Genomic DNA, 20,745 nt, shown 5'->3' with positions numbered 1-20,745 from the left:
TTCTAAACAGGCGACTTTGGGGCTCTGTTAAGCCACAATTGTACAGAGAAGCAGTTGTGAGGAAGGGTTTGGGTACATTCACAAACCTTTCCAATCTATACCTCTGTGACCTGGGGCTGTGCAGGTGCTTAGATATTGTGGGGGAAAAGGCAAAGTCTACATCAGGATCCAGATAAGGCCACAGGCATTCCAGCAACATCAGGGAAATGGAAAAAGCAGCTTTTAACCCATCTTTGTGCTGTCAGGCAGACGCACGCTGGCCTGGTGAGGAAGCACCGAGCCCCTCACACGTGCCTGGGGACTAAACCTACGAGTGGACGGAGCAGCTGTCTGTGCTTTCCTAGGGCAAGGGAAACTAACTCCAAGCAGGAAAGCGGCTTTGCCATTCCTTCTCTCCTCTTCTCCATTCGCATTAGGCAGGAAACAAAGGTCTCTTTGATAAGATTTTGTAAAAAAATAACTACTATCAAGAATACTTTTATGTTCATCTCGGGTTTTCATGGGACAGGAGTCAATCCACTCTCCTCCCAGGGTGTGTATGCTGCAGATTATTTTCATAAATGTTCACTTGCTGACTTTGCAGTCATAAAACATTTTCACAAGAAAAGTATCCCCTCATCTCCCTTGCTTTTCGCTGATAATTGCCAACTATGTTGAAAGAAAGGGATGTAATAAGGCCAGCTCAGATGCTGCTTAAATACTTGCTTTAAAAGACATTTTTTTTTTTTCCCAGCATTACCAGTTCTTGTAAGTTTTGTCTTGAGGATTGAAGAAGTGCTCTTCCCCAACTGAAAAATCTCAGTGCTTGTTTGAAAATAAGTGCGTTAATTGCCGCCTTTTATGAGGTGAAAAGCCTGAGAATGAAGCTTAGTGTTTAAAACGGAAGGAACAATATAATTAAACGACAACTTTAAGCGGATCAGCATTAAAGTCACACCCTGCAGTTTGTGTGCAGAGCTGCACCCCGGGGACAGGTTTTGGATGTGGACAGGCAACCTGTGCGGGAAGGGACACCCGTCCTGCTCACCCACGGCCGGACGCGGCACCGGGATGCGCTGCATGCAGGAAACAGTTATTTTGCAAATATAATAGGCTCAATTTTTCAGATAACGATATTGCAACACCGGGTGTTCTACCTAAAGGCAGGGACACGTAATAGGGCAAAAAGCCCCTGCTTATATCCCCCAAAATCCCGGTCGCAATTTCCCTCCCTTGTTCCCCGTTGGTTGGTACTTCAGGGTTTACAGAGCACCTGACCTGCCTCAGTTTACATACAGACCCTTCCCCTTATCAATCTATTTAAGATATGGATTCCTGGTACTTTGGCTGCCCTTTCCCCTAAATTAACTTGTAAATACAGGTATTAGTGTGCATACAGGTGTCAGTACATGTTCCGGGAAGAGACTGTGTTTTACATTAGGGATTCACAGTCCGATGTCTCCCGGTCCCTCCCCCAGCTGGGGTCAGGCGCCAGGTCCTCAGTTATGTAAAAACAACAGTTCTTCGTTAAACGTTCCTTACACTGCAGCTCAGCCCCGGCCCCCCGGCTCCTTCCACGCCTTGTCCGGGGCATCTGTCGGTGAAGCTCTTCCGCAGACACGGATGTCGCTGCCCCAGACACGCGTGGGAAGCGCAGCCTTTGCTCCCCGGGCTGTTTGTAGCCTCTGCCCGTCTCTCCAGCTGCAGAGGTGACTCGCTGCTCTCGCCCCTGCGCTCCGCAGGGTGCTGGGTGGCTGCGGCGGGGCACTCGAGGGAAGCAGCTCCCCTTTCCCTGCTCTGCATCCCCTCCGCCTGGGCTCGTGTGTTTGAGTTCGCTTTCAGCACTAGCGGCTGTAGTTACCGCAGAAGAGCAGGAAGAGGCGAATCTCCACGGGCTGCAACGCCGCTCGCAACCGCGGCGGCGAGCAACGAGGCCGCCGGTCCCCGCGGGCAGCGACCCCGGGCGGGCGGCGCGCCCGGCCCGCGCCGCGCGTCTGCGGTTGCTGCGGCAACGTGGGCGGGGCGTCGACGTCACATCCGGCGGCGGATCGCTCCGCCCCGGGGGCGCGGGCCCGGCGGCAGCGGAGGCCATGGCGCTGTCGCGCGCGGAGCGGTGGCTCGTGCTGCTGCTGCGGCTGCTGTCGCGCGCGGGCCTGGCGCTGCTGGGGCTCGTGGCGCCCGCGCCGCCGCGCGCCGTCCCGCCCCCGCGCCACCCGCTGCTGCTGCTGCCCGCGCGGCGGCTCGCGGCGCGCCTGCGCGCGCGGCAGGTGCGGCACTCCGGGATGGGACCGGGACCGGGACCGGGACCGGGGCGGCGGGGCGGGGGGCGCAGCCGGGCTCACAGCCTTCCCCGCGGGTAGCGGCCGCCGCGCCTCTGGAACAGATCGCTGGCGGAGGGCGTGCGGGGATGCCCTGTGTCCTTGCCGGCGTCCCGGCCCGGTGCCCGGGGTGCCCTGTGTCCTTGCCGGTGTCCCGGCCCGGTGCCCGGGATGCCCTGTGTCCTTGCCGGTGTCCCGGCCCGGTGCCCGGGGTGCCCTGTGTCCTTCCCGCTGTCCCGGCCCCTGGAAGCCGCCCAGTCCCGCCCACGTCTGAGCGCGGTTTCTGCCGTATTTGGTGTTGCAGGTGACGTGTGTCGAGGTGGTCGAGGCGTATGTGGAGAGGGTCAGGGAGGTCAACCCCCTCATCAATGCCCTGGTCAAGGACCGGTAAGTGGGGAGCGGAGGGGACACCTGTGGCGCTGCCCCCCCGCCTTCCCAGGCGCACCAGGGGTCCCAGCAGCCCTGTGCTGCTGGTGCTGGGGCCCCTACCAGCGCTGCTGGCAGCAGCTTGGCCAGACGCGACAGCGAGTGGCTCTCATAAAGACCAGGAAAAAGAGCCGGGGAAGTCTCACCTTCCGTTACCGGCTGCCGTGCACTGAGCACCTGCCTGCCCTGCAGAGACACCTGCTCCTTCCCAGCACCCTGGGGCTGGAGAGGTACCCCAGAGCATCTCCACCGGTTGCTTCTTTGCAGGTTTGAGGAGGCCCTGCAGGAGGCCCGGCAGGTAGATAAGCTACTCTCGGAGGGCCCTGACGATGACTGCTTGGAGGAGAAGTTCCCCTTGTTAGGTGTTCCCATCACCGTCAAGGAGGCCTTTTCTCTGCATGGTGGGTTTGCCCTTGCTTCTCTCCAGCTGCACAGGTGACTCGCTCCTCTCGGCCACGTGCTCTGCAGGGTGCTGGGTGGCTGTGACGGGGCACTTGGGGGAAAGCAGCTCCTCTTTCCCTGCTCTGCATCCCCCTCCACCTGGGCTCATGTGTTTTAGTTCGCTTTTAGCACCCAAACCCCGCGGGGGTTGTGGTCTGCTTGCTGGGGACCTGCTTCTCACAGACAGGGTCCCTGTGACTGGCCTTGCAGCCCGCTGCTGCCAGGGTGATCTCGGGGCAGCTGGCCCTGACACCTCCGTCCATCTGTCGACCCTGGCCCTACAGGGATGCCCAACACCTCTGGCTTGGTCAGCCGCCGCAACGTGATCGCCACCTCGGACGCCCCGGTGGTGTCCCGGCTGAAGCAGGCTGGCGCCATCCCGCTGGGCGTGACCAACTGCAGCGAGCTGTGCATGTGGTTCGAATCCAGCAACAAGGTCTACGGCCGCACCAACAACCCCTATGACCTGCAGAGGATCGCAGGTGGCAGCTCAGGTGAGCCCCAGTACCTCAGCATGGTCCTGCACGAGCAGCGGATTAAAATGCAGCAAGGAAGGAGCTCCCAAGCCCTCTGCGCGCTGCTGTGACTTGTCACTGGGCTCCTGCAGAGCTCACCAGCAGGAGCCCATTTGGAGGTCCAGCTGCGTTACACCTCCTGGGTGTTACACCCAGCATTGCTTCGGCTCACTCTGACTCTGTGTGCAAACAGCTGGTGTGGCACTTCAGCAGGGAAATCCCGTTGGGCTACGTACCCCAGCTGTCCCCCAGATTTAAAGCCAGGGCAGCTCCCACCCCATCTGTGTGCAAACAGAAGCAGCCACCATGAAATGCTCCTGTTGTGCTGGATGATTTGCACTATAAGCTCGTGGGTTTTTGCTGTGTTTTCTCCCATGTAGGCGGGGAGGGGAGTGTTTTGGCAGCTGCCTGCTCGGTCATAGGTGTGGGCTCCGACATCGGCGGCAGCATCCGGATGCCTGCCTTCTTCAACGGAGTCTTCGGCCACAAACCCACAACAGGTAAAGCAGATGTGAGATTCTTATCTTCTCTCCTGCAGAAATGCCAGGAGGCGGCTGCTCCTGTGCTGTGCTTGTCTCCGATGGAGTTGCTGTAAGGGGACAGGCAACTTCTTGCATGGGACAAGCCCGCTGTGTGAGCACAACCTGGCCTTGGCAGCAGAAAGCTGTTTGGTGGCAGGACACCAAGCGTGTGGGAGGTTTTATAGCCCTGGTATTTTGTCCTCAGCGTGGGATGTTCTCCAAGGTCGGGATCTGCTGCTGGGGTGTTTCTCCGGCAGCTGGCATCCCAGCTGGATGCTTTTCCTCCTTTCCTTATCCCCTGCACTTTGTGGTCAGCTTGCAGGCGCTGCTGATGTGTGCAGTCCCTGGGTGCCATGCTCCCCCTGGCTGGGGTGATGCTGTGGGTGCTCGCGGACGCTCGCAGGGTGGTCGCCACCATCTCCCTGTGGTCGCCACCATCTCCCTCTGCTCACAGGGGTGGTGCCCAACGACGGCCAGTTCCCAATCGCTCAGGGGGTGCGGACCAGCTTGCTGTGCACAGGGCCCATGTGCCGCTACGCAGAGGACCTGGAGCCAATGCTGAGGGTCATGGCTGGTTCTGGAGTCAACAAGTAAGTTGTTCCTTCTGCTTTGAGCTGCTGAGTTGGCTGCTTTCTGGGCAGTGCGGCGGGCAGTCCCGTTTGGTGTACTAGACAGGTCTGCACCACCCATGTTGCTTGTCGTTGGCTCCTTCCTCTGCCCTGCGTTCAGCAGGTCCCTTGTGGCCAGGGCTGTCCTTCCCACCACCCAGCCGCAGTCAGCCAGGTCCTCCTCGCACGGAGCCTTCACCTGTGAGCTGCTCCGTCCAGCACGGCCCTTCCCCCAGGGCTGGCCTTTCTCTTGGCTTTTACACGTGCTTTTTCCGGTTGCTGAATAATGAGTTTTCCAGCCCACACCATGGCCCCGTTTGGTCTCTTCGCAGGTCTGTGCGACCAAGCAGCCTTTCATGTGCACAGTGGAGATGGGGCGGACCAGGCAGGTCCTGCTTCTTGCTGCAGCCTCCACACGGTTGCTTTTTCCATTACCGCTTTTGTTTCTCGGTGGCTCTTGTGGTGCAATCCCCACCTGGGCCGTGGCCAGGGTCTGTAATTACAGGGTGCACCTTGAGAGATGAGGATTTTCCTAACAGCAATGAAGATGCAGAACTAGCTGGGGGTGACAGCGCGGGCGAGCAGCTGGGTGGGTTGTGGGCAGCAGGTGTCTGTGTGTCTTCAGGGACTCTCCTCCCCACCTTGATGGGTGTCCTCAGGATATATAGGGTGTCCTGAGGTTGCATTAATAAGCGTGTGAGCAGCTCTGGCAGCTGGGGAGGAACCAGGGACAGATCTGTGAGCCAAGTGCTGTTCCTTTCCCAGGCTGAAGCTGGATGAAAAGGTGTCGCTGGGCAAAATAAAGTTTCACTGCATGGATCATGACGGCGGGTCCATTTTTGTGTCGCCCGTGGACAAGGAGATCTTGCAGGCACAAAAGAAGGTAGGAAGGGAGGTTGGATCTCACTGGGGTGAACCTGGAGATAAAACCTGGGGAGACCAGTCCAAGGAGCCCCTTGGAGAGGAGACGGCGCTGCTGTGTGCAGGGGCTGGCGGGATGGAGGGCTGCAAGCGGCTGCCGGCGCCCTTGCCAGCGGTGACCGTGTGTTGGAGCACAGCATGGTCTCCTAAGTTTTTTGGCACAATTTCCATTCCAATAGTTCTGTTTTGCTTTCTTAACATCTCTTGTCCGCATTACGGAGACCTGGGAGCGCAATGCATGGCAAAGGGCTGGCTGTGTGTTCGCAGGCTTCCCAGGGTTGCTGCCTGGCATTTAGCAAAGGAACTTTTTTGGTTTTCACTGAAATGTTCTGTGCTGCTCCCGGTGCTGTTCTGGAGCGTCGCTGGGCTGGCATGCAGGGCTGCTTGGGGTTGTTATCGGCTGGAGGAGGTCCCGTGCTCACCATCCCCTGCGCGGCAGCAAAGAGAAGCAGCCCCTGGGCTCTCCCCCGTTTCCGTGGACTGACCTCAGTGCATCACGTTCTCATGGAAACAAACCCTTCCTGCTTTTCCCTTAGGTGGTGGAGCACCTCAAAGGCGAGTTGGGGGTCCAAGTTCAGCCGGTGGCGATCCACAAGATGAAGTATTCTTTCCAGATCTGGTCAGCCATGATGTCATCCAAGGACAGCGATGGGCAGGTATGTTGGACCAGGCTGGCAAACTGCCGGCACCGGGGGAGAATCGGCTGTTTGGAGCCAGCCATGGAGAGCTGTAGGCGCTCTCTGCTCCGTTTGTCCCCCCAGTCCTCCTGTCAGCTTTCCAAGGCTCCGCAGCCCCTTCTCCCTTGCTTTCCCGTGAGATGACATTGCACGTTGGGATTAATACCCGTTAGGATGCCGGGACCGAGGTGGGGGATTAGCAGGTTGTCACCAGCAGGCCTGCATGTGTTGTTTTGTCCTTGAATTGTAGCCCCTGCACCATGCTCTCTACATGCATGAAAGTATTTTGTAGCAAGAATAAACCCTCAGCAGTATTATACCTTGTGCATTCCTGCCATGCAGGCAGCGGTGAGAAATAAATCAACCTCACCTTGCTAAGGACTGGCCCACTCTGCCTCCTTTTTCCAGACCCCACAGCCGTATGACAGCAATAAATGCCTCCAGGAGATACCTGGAGCATCATCCCTTGCATCATGTCAGAGGGGGGACACTGGAAGGGGCTGCATTGGGGGGCTCTCCCTCCACAGCGCAAGGTCCTGTTCTTGCTCTCTCTGGCAGGAGAGATGCTCCTGCTGCTGCTCTGCCTTGGTGCTAGAGCCGTGTCACCTGACAGGCATCTTTTGTCTGGAAATGGGAACAACGTGCTTGGGATAACTGGACAGCAGGAGATTTCGCTGTTGTTAGGTTGTTCTTCCCCGTCGTGTGCTTCCCCGTGGTGCTGATGGAGGGAGCGTGTGTGTGTTGCAGGAGGCACAGCTGTTCACCGACCTGCTGGGGGATCACGGGAAGCCGGTGTGGCCGCTGTGGGAGCTGATGAAGTGGCTCGTGGGGATGTCGTCCCACACTCTCCCAGCTATCGGTAAGGCCGGGAGGAGCCCCGGGGCGGTGGGGGGGCAGATGAGGTCTTAAATGAAAATAGTGCCCTGTGAAGGGACTCTGGAGATCGCAGCAAGCAGGTTCAGGCTGGTTTTTGTAATAGTGCTCAATGTCTTCGAGTCAAACACATACTCGAGGGGGAGCTGGCTGGGTCTTTGATAACTGGGACTGGATATCCTGGGAGAAGGAGAAGTGAGGACAATGGAGCTGTAGGCAGGGGATGCTCCTGCCCAAACTGCTGGGGGCAGAGGGAGCCAGGCAGGGGTCTGCACTGCTCTCATTTTGTTGCAGCAGACACCAGAGAGCCCTAATTAGTGTTGTCGTGCTGGTATCTAATGAGTGCTGAGGTCGCTTTGCCAGCTCTGCTCAATCCCAGTGGCTGGAAAAACTCCTCGAAGCAACGGGCAGGCTGAAAGCCCTTGTCTGGGCAGAGATGGGGACATGCTGCCGGCAGAGCCGCGCGATCCGCGCTGGGCGCCGCGTGATGGCAGAGAGAGGACATGGGGGCTGGAGGGATGCACCAAGTCTGCCTGACCCACAGTCCTCTTTCTTGCTCTCTATTCCTGTTTGTGCCCATGCCCTGCAGCCCTGGGGCTGACGGAGAAGCTGGTGAAACTCAACCCTGCTGGGAATGCCAAGCTGGTGAGCATGGCGAAGAGCTTGCAGGAGGAGATGGAGGCCCTGCTGGGGCCGGACGGGGTGCTCCTCTACCCCTCCCACCCCACCGTAGCTCCCAGGCACCACTCCCCCATCTGCACACCCTTCAACTTCGCCTACACAGGTGAGAAGCTGTGACGCCGCTGCTGGGGGACCCGTCAGGGCCATGGGTTGCAGCGCAGTCTGGGACCCAGGGTATCTCACGCAGAGATTTTTCCATCGCTAACAGTGAGGTTTGTGGCTCAGAGGAGTGTCTCGCCGCTCCAGAGCGCAGTCATGCTTTGAAAGCACGTGGCATTTTACCTGCTGTCTGCAGCATGGCAGGTTTGATTTAAATGTCTGATCTAGGGGGTCACCTGCCCCGGCGGGATGTGCTCACGCTGTTACAGCTGTGGTTCAGCAGACACCTGAGAGCTGCACAGCACAGTTCGGGGCTCTATACGTGGCTTTCCTGCCACTCGAGCTCCTGGACACCAGTATTGCATTGCAATGCTGTCTGGCTATGGAGGGATGGTGCCTGGGGCAGGAATGGCCCAAAGCAGATCTTGGCAAGTGCCACATAAGTGTGCCATCACTCTTGGGTGCAATTTTCATATATGATATGGGCACTGGGAACCTCTGACTAGCGATGTATCCTCGTCGTCGTGTCTCTGCACTGCTACGGCAAGGACCAGCTCCCAGGAGCCCAGCCTGGGGTGGGAGAGCCAGGCAGTGATTTGTCCCGATGCTGTTTGCCCTGATGCAACCTTCTCTCTTCCAGCCATCTTCAACGTCCTGGGCCTGCCGGTGACGCAGTGCCCGCTGGGCCTGAGCAGCGAGGGCCTGCCGCTGGGCATCCAGCTGGTGGCAGCATCCTACAACGACCACCTGACGCTGGCGGTGGCCCGGTATCTGGAGAAGGCCTTTGGAGGGTGGGTTTTGCCTGGGCAAGTTTAGCCTGGGCTTCTGGCACTGCAGGAGGGCAGGGATGGAGACAGCAGCACCCAGCGAGGTGCTGGCGGGCACTGATGCCCGATCCCATCATGGCAACACCTGCCCCTCCACACCCCGCCTTGCACCCCCGGCGCAGCCAGCAGTGCCTCCAGCCCCAGGGGAAGCCGGACTGTTGCTGCTGGAGTTGGCTTCTCCCTGCAGCAGCCTCTGCCCCTCGGGACCCCCAGTGCCACAGGTTGGCAGCAGGCACCCGGTCTGCAGCGGACAGCTCTCTGGGCCTGGAGATGGCTGTCTCTGTAACACTTGCTGCTTCCAAGATGCTGAGTGAAGGCTGGGGAGAGGAGGTGCTGCCACACTGCTTGGGGACAACTGCCCAGCAGCACCCTCAGGGTGCCCTGGGTGCGTCCATCTTCTGTGGCCTGCAGGGCTGGGACTGCACCCATTGCACCGCGGGCTCGCTGTCTCCTGTAGCCTCCCTGAGCTGCCTGGGGGCTTCCCCCACGCTCTAACGGACAAGGGAGAGGGGCTGAGGGTGCTGGAGGCAGCTGTACGCTCGTCTCACCACCAGTGCTTTGTGCGGTGGGTGGTGCTGGGCTCTGCCCGTTGCAGAGCTGGGAGGCGAGGGAGGGGGAGCTTTTGGTCTTGTGAGCTTTTGACAGCACTGGAAGAGCTCTTTAAATGCTTCTCTCCACGTGCTGAGACAACTAAACCATCTCCTGCCTGCATTGCCTTCCCTTTCTGTCCCCGGGGATCACCCAGCCTGGTTGGCGTCCCCTGCCCTCCCGAGCAGGTGCAGGCAGAACCACGGGCAGCTGCCTGTTCCTGGGGCGGGCAACAAGCTCCAGATGTTTTCAGCGAGGATGGTATTAAAGAGTCTGTCCTGTTTGCTGCCAGCTGTGTGTCTGTGTTCCCAATAGCTGTTGTCCTGCAGCCGTGGGGCTGCCATACCCCCGGTCTGCACTTGCGCCCTGGGATGCACCAAGGCTGCCCAGCGCCGCCAGCTGTGGGCACAGGGCAAGGACAGCAGTGGAGGTGCTGGCATCCACCCCAAGGGTGGCACTCGGCCGCTGCTGGCTCTTGCTTTAAAATGCGTGGATTCGCAGGGTCTGCTCAGCTCCTGGCAGAGCTGAAGGGTACAAGCGGTGCTGCACTCGATGGCTCCATTGGGCTTGTCGCAGTTGCACAGTGTTAGGCTCCTGAAAGCATAAGCCTCGCTGCTTCCCCGCAGTGGGCTGCTGAAGGCTTGGGGCTCACAGGGCGATGCTGAGCTGTGCCTGGCCTCTTTGGGGACAGAGCAGGGCACGCGGTCCCAGGGCTGTGTGCACAGCCCACAGCGCTGATGTTGGCAAGGATAAAACCTCTTGATGTGGGCTTTGCGGGGATATCCTGGCCCTTATCTGTACTGCCACATGCCACCCCAGGTCCTGGCCCAATCTCTTTGCTGTCTTCTGTCCCCAAGCCACTGAAGGTCCCTGCGAGGGGGGATGTGGGCGCTGGGTGCAGGGACGGGCTCCTTCTCTCCACTCGCTTGCAGAGGGCACTGCTGAGCCGGGCCAGGGCTGCCAGCCCTGCGGGCCCGCGGCCAGATGAGACATCACCAACGAGGAAGGAAGAAATAAAAAAAAACTAACCCAGGAAAAGGCACAAACCACCACAGCCAAATCACGTGCCGTGGGATGTCTCTCGCAGCGTCCCCGCACGGTGGCACGGGGAACGCGGGCCTGTGCCCCAGCTGGAGGGAGCCTGCGAGCCACGCACACCCTGCTGATCCTTCCAGCGGATGCTCCTGGAGCTTAACATGGGGCTGCTGAGCTGAAGGTGGTTGTTTCACAGAGCGTGGTGGTGTTTGTTCCAGCTGGTTCCTGTTGCAGCAGGAGCTGGTGAGCAGCTGCATGGCCCAAGGTAGGGGACGGCTGACGCTCCGTGGTGGCGCGGTGATGGGCGAAGGGGCGTGGGGAGGAGGGCGTTTAATCTCTGCGCTCTTGCCTGACCAGGGTAGTCAGTAAACCATATTTTTACAGAAGCCATAACACGGGGAGGGGTGCTGGGTTTTTCCCCCTGGCCGAGGCAGATGGGGACCGTGTGTGCTGGCTCAGCAGGGACTGGCAGGGACTGTCCTGTGGCCACCCTCAGTGATGCAAAAGCGCTGGCCCCATGTGCTGCCCTGGCCCTGCCGGCACAGGCAGCCGGGTCCCAGGGTCTCCCCAGGGAGCTGACCTGCTGCTCTGCACCTCTGCAGGTCTTGGGAACAGTCCTGGAGGCCCCTTCTCCCTGCAGGGAGAGCTGCCCACTGCCCTCACCAGGGAAGTGCTGCGGAGCCGGGAGGGCTTGTGCAGGCATCAGGGCAGCGGGACGCTGTAAACCCGCATTTTGGCTCTGGCATTTTGGAGGTCTCACCTTAGGGCTTCGAGACCTTGCTCGTGGTCTGCAGATGGCCGTCCCCACTTGCTGGCTGCTCTTGTTTCCAGCTCTGAACACTTGCAAGGGGCAGAAAGCATGGGGAAAGCATTTTGTACACACCTGCCAAGGCAGTTGCACTCGTAACATTAACGTAGAGTCATTATAAAGCGGGTGGGAGTAAGCCAGTGCTATGGATGTCCAGTCCAGCCAGGGGGATGATCCCATCCATCTGCCTCTGGAGGTGGCCCTGGGCTCCCCACCTTTGCTGGAGTACGTGTCCCAACAGCCAGGAGATCAGCACTGGTGACCTCAAAGGCTTTGCACGTCTCTCCCCAGAGAGCAAGGTTACATCTGTAGCTGGCAAGAGCAGGGGAAAAGAGTTCCCTGGTGGCCAAGCGGTGGGTCAGGGCCAAGGTAAGGAGCTGCAGGCCGGGTCCCAGAGGGAAGGAGGGGGCAGTGGGGTGGTAACATGTCTCAGTGCTTCTCCAGTGTCCCCGGGGCTGCACAGGGCTCTGACACAGGTGCCTGGTGGGACCAGGCTCTGCTGTGGCTCACGCAGACTGAGGACCCTACTCAGGGCACAGCACCCCAAGGGGGGCACATCAGGGTGCCCTGTTTCGCCTGGCCAGATGCTGCCACACGTGGTACTGAAAGAGGCTGGGGGTGTCCTGCAGCGGTGTCACCAGTTGTCCCAGTCTGAGTCACGCTGGAGCAGGGCTGAGTCACCCCTGGGGTGGTATGAGCATCAGCTCTCTCACACCCACCACACAGCAACGCTGGCAGTCACTTCTCGCTGCCTTTAGGGAGGGACCAAAAGCCGCAGGGGATCGGCTAGAGGAGAGCGCAGCAGGAGGTCCCTGCACGCCTGCACAGAACTGTGGCAGAGCGGTTTAGCTGCCTGCTGTCCCCGCAGGCCCGCTTGTCACCGCTTGTCACCACTGCCCTGAGGTCACCTGCCCTGCTGCTGCTTCACCCCACCCCGGGGCAGGGGCTCCCCCGCCGCTCTGCAACAGGCACCACTCCATGTGCAAGGTGGCACTGCTCACGGCTCCAGGAAAAAATACATTTTCTCTAATACCAGGTCCCAGCTGCCCGTCGTGTTTGCGGGTGGCAGAACAGCTCCAGCACCCCTGTCATCTTGTCACAGCACCCAGCATGCCGGCATAGAGTGGGGGCAGATGGACGGAGTGCAGAGGGATGAGCCCTGCCCTGAGCCTGCTCCTGTCCCTGGTCAGCTGCACCCTGCTCGGGGGTAAGTCCAGGGGCTGGGGGGCAGCCCTGGCTGCAATGCGGGGAGAAGCGCTTGGACACAGAATCCCAGAGTGTCAGGGGTTGGAAGGGACCTGGAAAACTCATCCAGTGCAATCCCCCCATGGAGCAGGAACACCCAGATGAGGTTACACAGGAAGGTGTCCAGGCAGGTTGGAATGTCTGCACAGAAGGAGACTCCACAACCCCCCTGGGCAGCCTGGGCCAGGCTCTGCCACCCTCACCCCAAACAAGTTTCTTCTCAGATTTAAGTGGAACTTCCTGTGTTCCAGTTTGCACCCATTGCCCCTTGTCCTGTCACTGGTTGTCACCCAGAAGAGCCTGGCTCCATCCTCCTGACACTCCCCCTTTCCATATTGATCCCCAGGAATGAGTCACCCCTCAGTCTCCTCTTGTCCAGCTCCAGAGCCCCAGCTCCCTCAGCCTTTCCTCACACGGGAGATGCTCCACTCCCTGCAGCATCTTGGTGGCTGCACTGGACTCTCTCCAGCAGTTCCCTGTCCTTCTTACTCTTACCTCTGGGAGGAGGGGACCGAATTGTCTTCAGGGTGTGATGGGAAAGAAAACCCCAGGGTCACCAGCAGCCAGGTGGGGTGTCTGTGCCTTTCATGCGACCGCAGATTGGATGCTCCAGGATGTGCAAGAGATTCACGGGATGCAAGTGCTGAGCAGCCAGCCCTTGCCTGAGCCTGGCACGGGGTCGATGTTTACCTGTGCGGGACTGGAGGCAGTGACCGGCCATAGACCAGGGCCTGCGGAGCAGAGCACCACAGCCTGACCCCGCTCTGCTTCCCCCCCAGGGACGCTGCCGCCTCCACGGGACGTGAGGCTGGAGGCACAAAACTTCCATGTCCGCCTGCTGTGGGAGCCGGACCCCGGCTGGCCTGGCGGAACCGCGTACCAGGTGGAGTGGAGGAGACGGTAGGTGAGGCGGCGGGCAGGGGTGGCTTGTCCGCCCTGCACCCTGGCAGAGGGGTGGTGGGACCCCGGTAGCCAGAGGGTTGTTACCTGGCAGTAAATACCATAGAGGAACAGAGCAGTGGAGCTGGCAGGGACCAGCTTGTCCAGACCCTCTCCAGGCAGGGTCAGCTCAGGGCTGTGTCCTGTTGGGTTTTGACCACCTCCAAGAATGGAGTCTCCACAAACAGTTGCATTTGGGGGTTTGGTTTGGATGTTGGTTGGGGTTTGAGGTTTTTGTTTTTGTTTTTTTTTCCTTATGCTTAAGTGGAATTTCCTGTGTTTCATGCCTTTTGTCCTTCAGTGGGCACCACTGAACCACTGAGAAGAAGTCTCCATCTTCTTTACTCCATCCTGTTGATAAGACCCCCCTCACCCTATGCCACCTTCTTTAGCAATCCCTGTTCACTCAGCCTCCCTCATACCACAGATGCCTCAACCCCTTGGTCATCTTTTTGGCGTTCTCTGAAACTAATGGGTACTTTCTTGTAGTGGAGAGCCCTCCAGGTGCCATCCCACCAGTGCCGATGAGAGGGGACTTGTCTTGCTGGTGTTGCTCTTCCCAATGCAGCCCAGGATGCTGTTGCCCTATATCTGTGCTCTCCCACACTTTCCATTCGGACAGGATGGCAATGGCTAGGCAGCCTTCTTTTTTGGCTAGGAAGTTGCCAAAAAGGAGAAATCCCTGCATTTTGTTTACGGGCAGAACCAAGGGCTGGACCAAGGCAGATGCCTGCCGGGGGAACAGCACCGGCTCCTCCTGGGCGTGCGAGCTGTATTTTGACGACATCCACAATATCTACTGGGCAAGAGTGAGAGCGGTGGCCAGAGGAGAAGTATCCGAGTGGGCCTATTCCAGCGAGCTGCAGCCATACAGAGACAGTAAGCACCACGAAGCTCCTTCAGCTGGGCTCCTGATCTTCCCAGAGGGCTGATGGGGAGACAGGTCCTTGGAGAGGTTTGGTGGGATACCATAGGAAATCATACGAAAATACTGGTGGGAAAAGTGCCCTGAGCCCCGTCTGGAGGAAAGGGGTGGGAGTAAAGGTGCTGGAGAAGGGCTGGGTGAAGAGCAAGGGGTCAGAGGAGAAGACACAGTGAGGTGAGGACCATGGATGGGAGGCCCCAGGGCACCGAGGCACTATTTGGGTCTCTGGAGAGCACACCAAGATGGGATACGAAAGAGGATGCCCCTTCAGGATTGACTTTTAAAAGCATTCCCTGTTCATCCCTGCCATGGGTCTGGGAGATGCTGAATGTTCCAGCAAGGTAAAGCTGGTTAAGGCAGGAGAAGTCCCTCTGGCACTGCCTTAGTCCTGGCTGCTGTGTTAGTGAGGTGCGGGCACATGTCTCTTCTCAGTCACAGCCTGGCTCTCTTGTCCATAAAGGGGGAAGAAAAATCTTCAGGACCTACCCCTAAGGTTGTCACAATGAGATGAACATGCAAGTGGCTGAAATGGAATGTACATCAGCTCTTTGGGTTCCCTTTTTCATTCCCTCTGCATCCAACTGGCATGGAAATAGATAGTCTTGGCTAACAGAGCCATTGCTGCGCTCCGCAGCGAGTCTGTGGCCGTTGTGCGATGGCTCAGCAGCTGGAGGTGCCAGCAGGTCTGTCCTGGCCCGCATTGGGGCGACCAGAGAAGGCAGAAGCAGAACTGGCTGCCATTTCTAGAGCTGGTTTCACGGCATGAAGTGCCATCGGGATAGACCTGAGGAAGTTTCTGTGTTCTGGAGTGGGACATCCATCAGACAAACAGCACTTCTAGGCAAATGAGATGCCTGCCTTCTGTTTTGAAGGGCTTAATTTTCCTTGTTCACTTTCTTTCCCTCCTTACAGCAATTGTGGGCCCGCCCAAATTGTCCTGGCTGCTCCAGGGTCAGAACCTCAGTGTAGATATCATCATGCCACTCACTCCTTACCGAAGCAAAAGTGGCTCTTACAAACCGGTCGACCAAGTGCTGCAGAAGCTGTGGTACCAGCTGAGCCTGTACGAAGGGGATGTGCTCATCCAGCAAGTACGTGGTGGGTTGGGCAAGGCTCGGCGTGCACAGCACCTGCAAAAGCTTTCCCGGTGCAGCAGAGATGCTGGTGTCCAGGTGCATTGGTGTGGTGGTGCCTGTGTCTGTAGATTTGCCCCAGCCCTGCCCGCACACAGCAGTGCAAGCGGCCGTGAGATGCTTTGCGCCCCCAGTTTGGGGCTCGCAGCCTGGGGGTGACAGGAGATCCCTTTCCTCTTCTGGACTGCATGAATAAGAAAAACCTGTACTAATTTCTGTTCAGATGAAAGCATGCAGTAAGTGTTTAATGAGATGCTCTGGGGCCTGAAAGCCTCCTGGGGTGAAGGAACAAGTGCTGGAGGTGCTGGGGAGCAGGGAGGGTGGGAGTGGAGCAGTGCACAGACCCCACCTAGACCATGCATCCCCTCTGGTTCCAGGTGCCCTGCAAACGCAGTGGGGAGGAAGCATCCTGCACCTTTGAGCACCTGAAAGCCAGCACGCAGTACTGTATCCGGACAACAGCGGTGGGCATGGCTGAGGAGCAGAGCCGGGAGGCCCAGCAGTGCGTGGTGACGCTGGCGGGCCCTGCAGGTGGGAGCTCTCTCGCCGGCTCAGCCACTGCAGTTCACAGTATCACAGTATGTTTGGGATTGGAAGGGATCTCAAAAGATCATCCAGTCCAATCCCCCTGTTGGAGCAGGAACGCCCAGGTGAGGTCGCACAGGAACATGTCCAGGCGGGTTTTGAATGTCTCCAGAGAAGGAGACTCCACAACCCCCCTGGGCAGCCTGTTGCACCTCGGGTTCTGCTTGCAGCATGAACGTGTGTGGAGATGTGGGTCACTCACCCCCCAGCCATTCGGGTTAGGGTTAGTGGCCCAGTAGCGCCCTGTGGGGACCTTCCCTGGGAGATGCTCACTTGTCATCTGCCTTGGGTTTGCCCCACATCTCCTTGAACGTCCCAGCGTGCTGCAGGGGCTCTGGGGAAGTGCTGATGTGGGGTGGGCTGGGGGATATGCTGGCTGGGGTCCTTCCACCCCTCAGCCTCTTGTGACTTCCTGGCAGGCTTTTCCTGGGTCCTCATCCTGCTGAGTGGTGTCTTCCTGTCACTGGGCACAGCTGGGCTCTGCATCATCTATCTGTACATCTCCCCCAGCCCATCGGAGATGCGCCTCCCGGAAATGCTTGTGAGTGAACGATCCGCCTCCAGCCTCTGCCCCCATGTGCTGTGGCCCAGCTGGGGTCCCCTGAGTTTGCAGGGGGCTCAGCACCTCCTTCCCTCCACCTCTTGCACCATCAAATCTGTCTTGTTGCCCAGGTGTCTGACCCGCTGTACCCACAGGCTTTGCTGCATGGGAGAAGATACTTGTGGGGTGCATCAGTCAGCCATGGGTCACACTGGAGCAGGGTGTCTCGGGCAGCAGGGAACCTGCAAGCACAGCCCTCCGTGTTAGGACTCTCCTGCTCTAGGTGCTTGGCTGCATGTCTATCTGAGAGAGCTTGAAGGGGAGAAAGAGAGGGAGAGAATCAAGCATCAGGGCTGCTGTCCTGGGACAGTCTGGCCTGTGTGAGAGTTACCGCTCTGCCCTTGGGGTAAATGAGGCTCAGAGATTCTCCCAGGGCTGCAGCCCTGCTGAGCTGATCCAAAAGGCATTCTGCGTCAGCAGGACTGAGCTCTGTGGAAGCAGTCACCAGGACAGCCCTTCTCCCAAGTCCCAGTTCCCCTCTGCTTCCCACTGTTCCAGTGCTGGGGTGGCAGCAGCAGCCTGGGTTGAGCAGCTCTGGGGACAAAACCAACTTGCTAAGCTAAAGATGTCCCCTGTGCCAGTGTGGAGAGGAGGTGGCAGGCTGCTCTGCCTGCCCTGGCCCAGCTCAACACCAGCGCCCTTTGCTTTCCTATTCGTCTGGCTTCTGCGCGGGGGCTGTGGGGATCTCTGAGCAGGTGAGAACTCTTCCGTCAGCCTCTGATAGCTGGACCGTAGCTCAAAAAGCAGCAGCGTGACAGCTGCCATGACTGTCCCCCTGCAGCAGATGCACCATGCTGCAATGATTAGAGCCCTGCCTGCATTCCTTCCAGGCGTGAGCACGAGCTGTCCAAGACCGTTCCCTTCCTCGGGGTGTGTGGGTCATCACTCCCGGGTGGGAGGACGTTTTGGCAAGCTGAGGCTGACTGCTGTGCTGCTTATTTCCCAGCAGGCTCTCCGGAACAGGGAGTTGAGTGTGGCCATCGGGGTGCCCACCCTTGAGCTGGTGGAGGACTCACTCACCCTGCTCCTGCTGACCGTGCCCCCCTCCCGTGGGCCACCTGCTGCTGAGCAGACACCCACAGTCCAGCTGCTCCTCAGAGAAAGCCTTTCCCAGGACACTAGTGGCTACTGCGCCAACGGGTTTGGGCCAGAGCACCTGGAGGGAAGGGACCCTTCCTGCACCCACAGCCAGCTGGGGCATGCCTTGGGGTCCCAGCTTTCATCACAGCTGGAGGAGGATGGGGAGGCACGCCATGGGGATGGTGTGCTGGAGCAGCCAGTGCTGATGGGACTGACCAGAGACAGCTACGCAGGTGACAGGGACTACCGGACATCCGAGACGTGGCGCTCTCTGCACCTCCAGCTTTATTCTAGATGCCAGTGCCCGGCCCTGGGAGCCAGCAGCTGCCTCCCTCTGCCCACAGCTGGCAGGAGCTCCAGCCGCGAGGACCAGCGGGAGAGCCCTTGCATGGCAGGATGCTGTGTGCTGCTCAGCTCTGTGAAGCTGCCAGACAACGAGGAGGAGGATGGAAGGCAGCTCATCCATGCTCTCCAGCCGCTGCATGGCCATGGGACTGAGTCACAGCCGGGTGACAGCAGGGTGCAGCGTGGCCAGTTGGAGCAGGCAGCACTGGCTGTCTCCCTGCCTAGCCCCTGCCAGCTGCCCCCTGACATCCCGCAGGCAGCTCCCTTCTCCGGCTACGAGCTGCGGCCCCCGGTTACCAGTGAGCTGTAGCGGACAGGGACACACTGGGAGCTCCCAACGCCTGCATCGCAGTGTCCAGCAGAGCTCAAGGTGCTGCCCAGAGCTGCCCTGGCCACAACAGCTGCCTACTAGGACCTGCTTGTGCCTTGCTGGGGACAGGGCTGGGCAGGTTCTGGTGCGGGCAGGCATGGGCACGCTCTGGGCACAGTTGTCATGGATGGGCAAGATAAACATCTTCAGAGCTTCCTTCTGTGGCTTTGGAGCTCTTGGACCAAAGCATAGGGAATACATATCGAAGCTGAAGTCTCAAAGATTTTATGAATTTGTCCATCTATATGTGTGTTTATGTGTCTGTACAGTCTATGTACTAACACAAATTTATGTATATAGTCCAGCCCCACCACCGGTCCTGAATGTCCTCGCATGATGGCAGGGCATCTGCAAAGAGCGATTCAACAGGAGTGTCAGTCAAAGCTGCCCTGTTGTCTGTGCCGTTAGACTCTGTGAAAGAGCCGCATCCCGAGCTTAAGGTCCTCCAGGCCAAGCGAGGAGCGTGCATCGTGCCAGCCCAGCCTGTGCTGCACCCGCCAAGACCTGCGCTGTTTGCTGGGAAGGGCTGACCCAGCACGGTGGGACCAGACTGTCTCCCATGCTGCCTTGTTGGGTGCGTGGCACAGCCAGGGCCTTTGTAACAGCCTGACAGGTCTTTAAAGATCTAAAGAAAAACAGCTCTTTTCTGAGTTTCTGGCAGGGCAATGGTGCCGGGATCCCCGCGGGTGATTCAGGTGAGTTACTCACCAGCAGTGGGGACTCACCATGGCCCTGGGGGTGGCTGAAGCAGCTGTGATGTCCCTGTTCTGTATGAAACAGAGATGTTCATGCAGAGTGGAAAAAGGCAAAAGGTTTGTGACCTTTCAAGATGGCATTTAGCAGCTGAAGTTTCCGAGTGCACGTGAGAGGGGTTTTTTAATTCACTTTGGAGGTGCGAGTGGGGCTCTGCAGAGCCACAGTGAGAATGATCCTCACTGCGGGGGTGAAATCCCGGCATGTCCCGACACAGACCTGCCACCACCCATCAACGCGGAGACTGGCCACTATTTCTGGTGCTGGCTGCAGGCCCACAGACACAGCGTTGTGCCTGGAGGTATTTGGTGCGGAGGTTTGCGAAAGCTCTGACTCACGGTGATCGATAGGCTCATTCCTGGCTGTGCTCCGTGCTGTTGGCGGTGTTTGCAGCTTCTGCTGGTACCAGATCAAAGCAACGAGAAGAATGCAGCTGAAAACAGCTCTTTATTAGAAACAGCAGTTTTAGGACTATGCAGGAGGGTATTTCTTGTTACTAATTCTCAGAGAGCTGAGCTGCCAGACTATAAAAGTATTGGGGAGTAGAAAATTGCTATGCGGGGGCTAATGGGACTTTTACAGCTGCCATATATGAAACATAGCACCTAACAAACACAGGGAAACGGCAGCTCCTGAAATGATGGGGAGAAATTAAGCTCTAATATTCTGCAGGCTGCCAGAACAAAGGAAGATCCCTATTTGTCTTTGAAAGTCATGGAAGGCAGAGATGCAGAAAGCAGCATCTCAGCCTACTGCCCCCCATTATATCTGCAGTGGCCCTGTGCCCACCCTTCTCTGCCCACTCTCCATCCTGCCTGCCAGTGCTCAGAGCCACCCCAACTCCTTGCAGCCATCTCAAGCACTGTCTGGTGTGTGTCTGTGTCACCTGGCAAGGGATCTGGGACTATGAGGCCACCAGCTCACCGAGTGAGGCCTTGTTATCCAGCCACCCCCATGCAAGGTGCCTTTGTGACTGGCTCTGTAGCTCCACGTGGGTCTCCAGCATGACATGGAGCAGCAGGGCCAGAACCGTCCTGCCAGACCCCATCCTTCAGCCCAAAAAGGCTTCACGGTTTCATAGAATCACAGAACAGTTCGGGTTAAGGGCCCTTCCCAGCTCCCCCAGTGCCCCCCCTGCCATGAGCAGGGACATCTTCACCAGCTCAGGCTGCTCAGAGCCCCGTCCAGCCTGGCCTGGGATGTCTCCAGGGATGGTTCAGCCACCACCTCTCTGGCCAACCTGGGCCAGGCTCTCACCACTCTCAGGGGAAACAATTCCTTCCTCATGTCCAGTCAGAACCTCCTCTTTTTTAGTTTAAAACCATCAATCCTTGTTCTGTCACAAGAGACCCTGCTCAAAAGATCAGGAAGGAATCCTTCCTTCAGATGATTCCTGTGGCTCCTCTGGCCCCTCTCCAGCAGGTCCATGTGTGTCCTGTGCTGAGGACACAG

At 58.5% G+C, this 20,745-nt stretch overlaps 2 protein-coding genes across 2 annotated transcripts; both read left to right on the top strand.

The window, feature by feature from the left end:
* The first annotated feature begins 2,043 nt into the window (after window positions 1-2,043).
* FAAH2 (fatty acid amide hydrolase 2) lies at window positions 2,044-10,003 on the top strand. Its single transcript, XM_080352884.1, has 11 exons — window positions 2,044-2,246; window positions 2,602-2,684; window positions 2,991-3,124; window positions 3,449-3,658; window positions 4,060-4,179; window positions 4,655-4,790; window positions 5,574-5,691; window positions 6,266-6,385; window positions 7,154-7,265; window positions 7,869-8,063; window positions 8,700-10,003. Exons 1-11 carry the CDS (start codon window positions 2,070-2,072, stop codon window positions 8,873-8,875), a joined length of 1,581 nt encoding a protein of 526 aa, XP_080209010.1. The 5' UTR covers window positions 2,044-2,069; the 3' UTR covers window positions 8,876-10,003.
* A 689-nt stretch (window positions 10,004-10,692) lies between these two features.
* Window positions 10,693-18,480, top strand: LOC308045458 (interleukin-10 receptor subunit beta-like; the record flags this gene model as incomplete). The annotated part of the gene is made up of 8 exons (XM_080352743.1): window positions 10,693-10,774; window positions 12,354-12,524; window positions 13,342-13,462; window positions 14,205-14,380; window positions 15,339-15,517; window positions 15,937-16,090; window positions 16,564-16,685; window positions 17,695-18,480. The coding sequence occupies exons 2-8, from the start codon at window positions 12,470-12,472 to the stop codon at window positions 18,478-18,480; spliced, it is 1,593 nt and encodes a 530-aa protein (XP_080208869.1). The 5' UTR covers window positions 10,693-10,774; window positions 12,354-12,469.
* Between the last annotated feature and the right edge of the window lie 2,265 nt (window positions 18,481-20,745).

This window comes from Nesoenas mayeri (assembly GCF_963082525.1).
Source record: "Nesoenas mayeri genome assembly, chromosome: 13".
NCBI lineage: Eukaryota > Metazoa > Chordata > Aves > Columbiformes > Columbidae > Nesoenas > Nesoenas mayeri.
The sequence above is the reverse complement of the archived record's forward strand: the minus strand, read 5'-3'. Positions and strand labels throughout refer to the sequence as shown.

Excerpts from the sequence above, each read along its gene's own strand:
- FAAH2 (XM_080352884.1), top strand. The coding sequence starts at position 2,070 with ATGGCGCTGTCGCGCGCGGAGCGGTGGCTCGTGCTGCTGCTGCGGCTG. Across the intron at positions 3,659-4,059 it reads GATCGCAGGTGGCAGCTCAG|GCGGGGAGGGGAGTGTTTTG; the intron begins GTGAGCCCCAGT and ends TCTCCCATGTAG. Across the intron at positions 4,791-5,573 it reads GCTGGTTCTGGAGTCAACAA|GCTGAAGCTGGATGAAAAGG; the intron begins GTAAGTTGTTCC and ends TTCCTTTCCCAG.